The 10,482-nt window shown below is 27.6% G+C and overlaps 2 protein-coding genes across 13 annotated transcripts in view; one reads left to right on the forward strand and one right to left on the reverse strand.

Moving 5' to 3' along the window:
• The window catches only part of LOC126895288 (uncharacterized), a 13,968-nt gene extending 10,351 nt beyond the window's left edge, over positions 1-3,617 (forward strand). The window contains exon 4 of one of the 2 annotated variants that reach the window (XM_050667005.1): positions 3,032-3,617. In XM_050667005.1, coding sequence (XP_050522962.1) covers positions 3,032-3,043 — 12 coding nt within the window. In that variant the 3' untranslated portion in view covers positions 3,044-3,617. Of the gene's footprint in view, positions 1-395; positions 481-3,031 lie in introns of those variants that run through there. The other variant, XM_050667006.1, reaches the window with a different exon arrangement.
• Positions 459-10,482, reverse strand: part of LOC126895304 (uncharacterized) — a 19,052-nt gene continuing 9,028 nt past the window's right edge. For 2 of the 11 annotated variants that reach the window (XM_050667035.1, XM_050667040.1), the window contains 7 exons: positions 8,632-8,673; positions 8,346-8,384; positions 7,619-7,657; positions 2,677-2,727; positions 1,727-1,774; positions 1,351-1,390; positions 720-891 (listed from right to left, as the gene is read on the reverse strand). In XM_050667035.1, coding sequence (XP_050522992.1) covers positions 857-891; positions 1,351-1,390; positions 1,727-1,774; positions 2,677-2,727; positions 7,619-7,657; positions 8,346-8,384; positions 8,632-8,673 — 294 coding nt within the window. In that variant the 3' untranslated portion in view covers positions 720-856. The other 9 variants (XM_050667036.1, XM_050667041.1, XM_050667037.1 and 6 more) reach the window with 6 other exon arrangements.

Consider the following 10,482-nt stretch of genomic DNA (forward strand, 5'->3'; position numbering starts at 1 on the left):
CATTCCATTTTTGTGTACGGATTAATTTTGTAGTCATGTTTTCGTTATACCTATTAAATTCGTCTATTTCTCTTATAACCCTCAGTTCTTTATCAAAATTTGTTTTATTTATCGGAATATTAACTAATCTGTAAGCCTAGAATTCCTAGGGTTACATTATTTAATGCAACTATGTTTTTAAAAATATCTCAAAATTATTTAAAAGTATAATTTCTATTATTTTATTTTCTAAGGCATGTGGCTATATAGTTGGCTAATAATAATTTTTTCTTATAATAAACTTGATATTATTAAAATGAACTAAATTTTAATTTGTACATTTTTATGAAAAAATTGGGGTTACCATTTTTATAAAATCACAGTGTATAAATTTTATATGTTTTTATTTTTTCTAGATTGCTTATTAAGAGTTTGGGTATACTGCATTATATATAAATACACCAAAGTGAACACAAAAATTTATATAATCAAAATTAACAATAGTAATATATATTGATAACAATGAAATATTTAATATTAAATAAACAAAGATTTTTTTAATTCCCTTGATTTACATAAATAATTATAAAAATAATTTACTATTAGATACAATTACATTTTTTTTAATATTCAACTTTCATAATGTGTTGGGTTGGTTTTTCCCTATAATTAAATTACATTTCGATAATAATTTTTCTATTAAAAATTTATATNTGTGTTGGGTTGGTTTTTCCCTATAATTAAATTACATTTCGATAATAATTTTTCTATTAAAAATTTATATACTCAAAAATAATATATAGAAAACTGGTTTTTAACTGACCAATTATTTTTAAATTAGTTCATTATTAAATCATTCAAATTTTTTTTTTATCAATTATTCGCTGGAATTATGCTGACCATCTTCTATATCTGGAATTTTTTTTATATCTTATAATATTATTTAAAAAAAAGCCTTTTCTAATAGGTTTATTTTTTAATTGATAGTATTTAACATAATTAAAAAAAAAAAAAGATTAGAGTTTGTTAGATTTCACTGAAATATTAAATGCCTGTTAAATTACTTAGTTAATTGAAAATAAAGACATTACTTTTTAAATTTTTAATAGAAGAACAATAGTTAATTAAATTTCTATTTTTAATGTTGTAGTTTATTCTAAAAGCTACAATTTGATATAGATTATAAAACCATCCAGAATATCTTTAAAAATTGAGTTGTACTTTTTTTAATCTATCGATTTGGTACATTTAAATTTAAAATAATAATATAAATAAATACATTTGAATTATGGAAACTGGTTTAGATCGTCTAATTTTCTTAAAATCCATTCTCAATCAAATCATACAAAAATAATTATTATTTATATTTACTTGTCTCGGTATGGTGAGAATCATTTATATTCAGATCCTCCTAAAAACCAAAATAAATTATGAAATGATTATTATCATTATAAATATAGAATATAATAAATATCCAATTGGACAGTGGTGTGTCATGCAGACGCAGCTATGTTAGGTTTGCATACGCTCAAACGACCATTACTGCTTAGTAAAACAATGACGTTGTATCATCACGTGATTACCAGGAAATATAAAATATTTTTTAAGNATCAGTCTGTGGCAATTGATATTTATGATTTTATTTTTATATCATATAATAGTTGAAATATACATAACTATGAAAGTTGTTTCTGCTTTATCTTAAGATAATCTGTTCATAAAAAATTAATAAAATAAAATAAATTACTTCTTGGACTTGCCGTGCAAATCTACTTTTAGCTTTTTCAATGTATTCCTAAAGAAAATATTTTTTTTTATACTATATTTGTAATAAATATTCAAAATAATAATGTTAACAAATATGTAATTATTCTAACCGATATCATTCTATTCAAATCTATATAGCTTCAATAAAGATAACATGTATGTTTATACATATATATTAGTACATAGCTAAATGGTTTTTAAGTCTCATTACCTAAGTACCACAAAAATGTATAAAAAATTCAAATATAAGAAATGAATCCAATGTATGAAATGTAAATATTTTTAAAATTATAGGCGATATTAAGAATTTTAATTGTCCTTAAAATTCATTACAAGATATGAGAGTACGTAATAGTATAAGATAGTAAGATATGATATAGAGATAGTATAGCTATGAGATATCAGTAATAAAAATTGTATGATAGAAGAATCATTTATGATGTTGAACTAGTACAATTATTAAAATAAAATTAATTGAATTTTTTCATTATTAACACAGTACTGTGTTATTATTAACCGCACATTACGTTATTAATTTATATAAAATTGTATCGGAATCTGAATCAAAAGTGCTCAGTGGTCTATTGGAAAGGTTTGTTTTATAATTATCATATAGCAACATTGAGCGTTGCTGCCGATACAAGTTAAATTATTTTGATTTACACAATAATATTCTGAAACATATGATGATAAACAAACAGATATGTTTTTAAAATAAAATTTTCAATGAAATAATTTTTGATAAAGGTTTTAAAAAAAGTATCCATAATTTTTATTCTTTTTTTTTATTTAATTTTCTCAATTAGTTTTGAATTGTACTTCTCACACCAAAATATGCTATTAGATATAAATAATATCAAACAGTAATATTAATAACAGTTTTAATTTCTTATTTGGCTTTAAAATTAATATTAAGACAATAGTATTTACATCAAAGTCTCGATCGCTGCGCAATATAAATTTCATTTTGTTTGTAATTGGCTGTAAAATAAATGTCTTTAGTTATAGTGTTATTTATTAAAATGTTCATATATGTACATATAAATGTAATAAAGCGACTCTTAACTATATAGATTTTTTTTTGAAAAACTTCATTTATTACATCCCCTATAATTGTTTATAAAAAACTGATTTGAACAAAATTTGGTTGAAATTAAGTGACGTTAACATGTGCTACGAAAGGATTGTAAATTCGATTATAGGGATGGTTTTACAATTTTCGTCAATATCTTTCAAACTGTAAACAAATTTTCGCTATAATATTTGTCATATATTTTGCTTTCAGAAGTACAGATGAAGAAATTGAAGAGATATAAGAACAGATTAAAGAACTCTTTTAAATAAAAACATATAAGAAATAGAACGTGATTTACTTAGCAACAATTCAGATAAAGCCTACAATAAAATAAAAAACTGCTATATAAACTCAAGACATCCAGCAACATAGTTAAAGATAGACATAGCCAAATTCTGTTTGAAAATGAAAAGGTAGTTGAGAAGTGGAAAATGTATATGGAAGAATTATTAAAGGAAAAAGAAGAGATCTTATTTTAGATATTAAGAGAAAAAGGAATTTATTGGAAGGATAGTTTCATCTTATATAAGGATCAAACAACAGAAATAAATTTAAATGGATCGGTAAAAGAAGCAAGAATAAGAAGAGGAGTGAGACCAAGATGCCTTTTGTCTCTTTATTTATTCAATATTTTTATTAAAATGATTATAGATATAATGAAAATCAAGACTAAAACCCAACTAAAGGAGTGAAAATAAATGGCCAACATACAGGGTGGCCCACCACTCACTGACAACTTAAATAACTTTTGATCCAGTAAATATTTTTAGTTGAATTTTTTTTTAAATAATAGTTAGACGTTAGGTCTATAGCTATATCTCAATAATTAATTTTTTTACATTTTATTAAAAATATTAATTATTTTAAAATTTTAAATAAATAGTAAAAAAAAAATCTAAGATAGCTATTTTGTAGAGTAGAATTTAAGAAAAATTTTTGTAAAAAAATATCTTATTAATATTCAGTAGTAAATATTCTGTAGCGTTTTGAAGTTTGTGAAAATTTGAATTTTCATGTACTATTTTACGGTTATAAACATTGAAATACGTATTGAGAAAAGGACAGAAGAAAACGCTATCTTTTCATGATTACTGTGTATACATATGATGATAGTGTGTATACATTACAAACTTGGCATAAATACCATGATAAGAAATTAGATAAGGCAATTATTACTTATCACTCTCATTCAAAAGTATATTGAAAAGATAGCGTTTTCTTCTGTCCTTTTCTCAATACGTATTTCAATGTTTAATACTGTAAAATAGTACATGAAAATTCAAAATTTCACAAACTTCAAAACGCTACAGAATATTTACTACTGAATATTAATAAGATATTTTTTTACAAAAATTTTTCTTAAATTCTACTTATCTAAATATCTTAGATTTTTTTTTTACATTTTATTTAAAATTTAAAAATAATTAATATTTTTAATAAAATGTAAAAAAATTAATTATTGAGATATAGCTATAGACCTAACGTATATTATTAAAAAAAAAAAATCAACTAAAAATATTAACTGGATCAAAAGTTATTTAAGTTGTCAGTGAGTGGTGGGCCACTCTGTTATACACTGTATTCATTTTGCGGATGGGCATTGTTATCTTAGCAGAGTCTGAATATGACATGAATAATATGTTAAAAATTCTATCAAGTGCATTGATAAATTTAAAATGAAAAAAAATTCCATGAAAACCAAAACAATGATTATAAGTAAAATGCACTCAGATCTAAATCTTAATATACAAAAAAACATTACACGATTACATCAGATCCAAGAATTCTGCTAACTTGGGAGTATAATAGGTTCCAATATCAAATCAACTCCAGTCATCAGAAGAAGAACAGCATTAGCAAAGCAAGCATTCCAAAACAATAATCAGTTTCTTACCAATTAACATCTGAGTATTAGCATACGTAAAAGATTCTGTAAAACATTTGTCTGGAGGTGCTGTCGTATGGCAATGAAACATTGACAATTCACAAAAAATACAGAAGCAAACTAAAAGCATTATAGTTAAAGTTATGGAAAAACATGACAAAGATAAAATGGATAGACAAGAAAATAAATGATCAAGTGATAAAAGAAGCACAAGAAGAAAAGCAGCCGATAAAGGGGGTTGAATCAACAAAAGTAAAGTTATTCTGACACATCATTCTACATAATGACTTTTTAATAAATATCTCCGAAGAAAAAATAACTGGAAAGAAACCAAAAGGACGTCCAAAGAACCAATATTTTGAAGATAACCTGGAACTTATGAACTGTGCGTCTTTTGTTTCACTAAAGAATTTGGCGTCAAATAGAAAAGAGTGACTTCAACGACACGGTATTACCTTTAATAGATAGTGATGATATTTCATAAACTCTACGGTAAAAATATATAAATGGATTTATAAAAAAAAAAAAACGAGAAAGTTCATTTTCCTAACTAGATCGTATGATCTTTGTTCATTATTATGGCATTCATAAAATTAAAACTGTAATTTATCATAAAACATTTTTTTTGAAAAGATAGCCACTCCCTATTTATTTATTATTGGATTATCATTAAAAACTGCAAAATATTTATAACTAACACTTTTGTTATCAATTTTATACTAAATTTTATATGCATATAATGTATTTATTCATGTGTTATACTTATATATGTTGTAATAATAGTATTAACGTGACAAAAATTATGTTATCATCTTATAACTCATATTATTGTGTATTTAAAGAAAATATTGTAAACTTTGATCACAATTAAATAATATGTCAATAAAAATATCTGGAAACACTAATGATGTTGATCCCTAATTGAATTAAAAGGAAAGTATAAAAGACAGGTTAACGTGGCATAAAAAACTCACTTGCACTTAGAATCTCTGAATGTCAGTTAGTTCATCAACATCATCAGTGTGAAAAGACACATTTAAAAAAAGAATACTTATTCAAAGATAAGCAAAAATACTGAACATAAAACTTTAATATAAATAATAAAGTAAATAAGTACTCTTGGTAAAACTGAATCTATATAGAGCAGATTTCGTTTGAGCTGTTATTTTACGGTTGGCGATTGCTCTGGATTTATAGTAAATTAAAATTTACATATACATATGAATAAAAATATTCCTTTTTCTTTGGAATTATATTAGTAAAAAACCCAGCACAGGGGGGTCGCGGCACAGTGGTGACGTGGTATAGATGGATCAAGTATAATGATATCTGACAGTGATTAAAATCACTATAAAAAAAAAACGCTTCGATGCAAATCTTTAGATAGTGTTTAATTTTAAAAAATTGGTGGATTATTCCAAAAGCTTCATAAACTGCTAGTTCCTTATTAATATCCTGATTAAGATAAAGTATGTCGAATGAAAAAGGGATTATTAAAAAATATTATTTCTCATAAAAAAATAATGTTGATCAATACACTTTTCAATATGTCATAGCATTATAAAGTTAAAAATGTAAAATACAAAATCGAAAATTTTCACACAAAAATAGCATTCGGTAGCCATTTTCACCGTGAAGATAAAATAAAGTCCGAAAATTTTTTTTTTGCATAATAAAGAACAGTACATTAGCTTTAATTTAAGATATATATAAAAGTGTCAGACCTTCCGGAACATTTTCAAAATTTAAGTTGAAAAAGTAAATTTATTGTGAAAAAGTTGTCATTTTAAATCCCCCCTTGTGGGCAGGTTAAGTGTTAAATTTATGAAAAAAATATACCAAATGAAAGGTAATAATATTATGCATCTATATAAAAAATAATTATATTGATATGTTTATTTTTGAAAAAGTTATAGCAGTTTTAAGTAAAAAAAATTGAAAAATTTTCAAAAATTAGCGATTTTTAAATTTGTAATTTTTTTGGAGGTTTCGCCCATTTACGGGGAACAAAGGAAATTTTTTCAATTTTTGAGGGTAATGTCTTCGACTAGATGCAATTTGTGATCTTTTGACGTATCATTGAAAGAAATCGGTTCTGTGAGAGCTGAGAAAAAGTGACAACAGACACAAAAAAAACATATCATAGTAAAATTAATACCTTCTCAGCTTCGCATCGAAGCTAAAAAAAAGAGAAAACCTTTGGAACACTGACCCCGATATAAAAAGCAACTCAAAATAATAATAATAAGGAATTAAGCTTAAAACCATAAGAGTCTCAATTATTTCAATATCTGCTCAACCAACGCATCTATACATAATATTATATATTATTCTTGTTCTTTTAACTTAATTATTTTATATTATTCCTTTGTCTCTTTTTTTTTTTGAGTTACAATATATATCATAACATAANGTTACAATATATATCATAAAATTAGTATTCAGTATAGAAAAATTCCTTTTCTTCTGGAAATGGATATTGATGTTGCTTTTAGAATATCCAAGAATTGCTTTTTAATTTTAAAGACTATTAACAGTTTTGCGTCAAAGCAATTTTGATGATAGTGAGTTTAATCACTGTCAGATAATCTATACTTGTCTCAACTATGCCGCATCTTCACTGTGACACGATCCTACTAAACTAGTTTTTTTATCATATATTCACTATAATGATGCGTATGGGCGTGGTGTGGCGCGTTGGTCTCACACTAGTTGTTGACAAAAATCTAGCGTGAAGTCTATCGCTGTAGGTGAACGGATGTGTGATCTTGTGTGCTCTTTTACGGTGACGAAATAAGCACTATGTTCCTAGTGTAGAAGGCTACGGTAAACCACTGCACTTAAATTTCCCCAAGATATACCAATTCAGTTGGTATTAACCAACCTAATGGTTGTAACAAAAAAAAGTTCACCTTAATAATAATAATGCGATCAGCTTTTATATTTGAATCCTGAAAAGCAAAATAATGTTGTTAATCATTTTTAAGAGTCATTCATAATATTAACAAAAAGTTATATGATTTTAAATATATAAAAAGCACAATCGAGATGTTTGTTAACATGCATTAATGAGGCAGCTTTAAAATCTTATGAAATTATATTTAAGAAAAGAAATTAATTGAATGAATACTTAAGCAGACACAACACTAAGAAAATTTATCGTTGTTTACTCAATAACTGTCTGAATTGACATACCAATTTATGAAAAAAAATTGCCAATCAAAAAATATTATTCTCTTAATAAATTTTTTTTATAAAAATGTACAAATCAAAATTTAATTTATCTAAAAAAACCATAATAAATATTAAAGTTATTGTTTAAAATATTATTTCCAACGATAGATCTTGAGGAAATCTTTCGAAAGTTATCTCTTTAACCTATTATTATTATTATTTATTATTAAATGGTTTATGGTCTAAATTTAATGATTAAGTTTGCTTATCATATACATTCGTTTATTATATTGCTAAATGCTTTAAAAAATAAAATAATAGAAGTTGCACTTTTAAATAATTTTGAGATATTTTTAAAAACTTAGTTGCATTTAATGATGTAGCAATAGGAATTTTTCTCAAAGAACAAGGAATTTCCCGGAAAATAAATCATATAAAATTATTTAATATTTTTCATTTATTCACATCAATCTTTTCAGGGTGACGAGCTTCTATAACTGGATCCTGAAAAGTAAAAAAATTATGAAAAGAATTTTTATAGGTCAATAATATATTTAAAAAAAGTCATATGAACAAGAGCCGTAGAATAATATAATAACAATAATTTATTCATAAAAATGAACAGATTTTTATAAAAACATGATTATTTAACGAAATAATGGACGGTAGTATTCTTAATAAATCACGCTGTACAAATTTATACAGGTTTTTTTTTTGCAGTATGATGTTATCATACTAATTTTATACATACTTCATTAACGGGTTTAAGAGTTATATTTTCATTTGTTTTTCCCTGAAAATATGAGTAGATAATTACATCTTTATATAATAAGTTTTTAAAAATATAATCAATGCACGTGTGCTCATTTTACACATACTAAATAATATCTTAAGTATAGGAACCTAATGATCAGTAGAATATACGATAATTTCTGGCAATATAAAAGATCACAAATCGTATCTAGTTGATGACATTATCCTTAAAAATTTAAAAAACTTCCCTCATTCCCCGTAAAAGGGGAAATTTCCAAAAAAATTACAATTTTTAAAGTCGGTAAATTTTGTCAGTTTTTTCACTTTTTTTCTTAAAACTACCATAAATTTTTAAAAAATCAACAAATCAATATAATTTTTTTGTTTAGATATTTAACGTGCTCACTGGGGGGTATTGAAAATAGCAACTTTTTTACAAAAACTAACTATTTTAACTTGACTTTTGAAAATGATCCGAAAATATTCACAGTTTTATTTAATCTAAAATTAAAGCTTATATTATATACTTTACTATGAAAAAAAAAAATTCGAGATATACATTTTCTTCTTGGTAAAAATGGTTACCGTATTCAAAAATATGTTATTTTTGTATTAAAATTCTGGGTTTTGTATTTTATTTTATTTTAAAATATCTTTACAATGGTAATAAACTGACTTTTATGAATTTTATATAATTTAATTGACATAGAATAAAGTTCATAAGACATAAGAAATTAAACTTATTAAAATTCTTTCCTTTTTTAGTCGAAAAAGTAAGTTTTAAATTTGAATTAGCTTAAATTGCTAATTTTATCATGCGACGAAAGTAACGAACAGTTGCCGAAACGGTTACACTTGTGTCTTTCACGCTTAGGGTACGAGGTTTAGCGTCCGTGGCACCGCAGCCGGGGACATGGTCTGAGGTGGTCAGGCGGAAGACGCCTAAAGCGATGGCGGACCTTCCTCCAAACCCCGGGCTTCCCGCAACCGCGCGAAGACACGTATTCAGGGCGACGGCCCCGAAAACCGAGGCCATTATTATCGGTCCTCTTAAGGAGGGCCAACAATATTCGGCCATTATTAAGAGGGCCATGGCAAAGGTTGACCTCCAGGCGCTGGGCGTCGTGTTCTCCGGTACCCGCAGAAGCAAGACGGGAGCGGTGCTCTTGGAGGTTCGGGGTACCGGGGCCCAGGCCGACCTGTTGGCCGCGTACACCGCCCAGCGATGTGCGTGGCATTCATACTGCTCGACGTGGAGGAGTGGATAGTGGAAGAGGACGTCGTGGGGGCGTTGACCACTATCCTCTCGAACGGGGGGGTCGATATGCCTACTGGTTCGGTGTCAGTCCGACTGCACGGGAGCGGCAAGGGCCGCTTCGCGTGATGCGAAGTGTCCGATAGGGCTTCGCAACCGTTGGTCGGGCTGACGCGACTCCGGATGGGATGGGGCACGTGCCGGATCCAGGTCCCAAAGGACAAGGAACCACGCTGCTACAGGTGCCTCGACAGGGGGCACATGCAGACGGCGTGAAGCGGTGCCAACCGGACCGGTGGGTGTTTTTCGTGCAGGGCAGAGTGCCACGGGGCAAGGGATTGCCCCAAGAAGGTGGGAGGGCCGGAGAAACCTACAAAAGGATATCTCCTGTCCTCTTCACTATTTGCGTGTGTTTTATTTGTTTTGTGAATTTTTATGGCAACCCATAGCAAAGTCCTATCCCCACCTCCACGTGGTGCGGCCTGCGCAACGGATCCCACTCTGGGATCTGGCTAACGGGGGAGGCCACGTCGTGTTGTGACTCAGTTCTTGATTAATTTCGGGCTGAGTCACAACACGGCGGTGTGATTTATA

This window comes from Daktulosphaira vitifoliae, unplaced genomic scaffold (assembly GCF_025091365.1).
Source record: "Daktulosphaira vitifoliae isolate Bord-2020 unplaced genomic scaffold, ASM2509136v1 Scaffold_1, whole genome shotgun sequence".
Lineage (NCBI taxonomy): Eukaryota > Metazoa > Arthropoda > Insecta > Hemiptera > Phylloxeridae > Daktulosphaira > Daktulosphaira vitifoliae.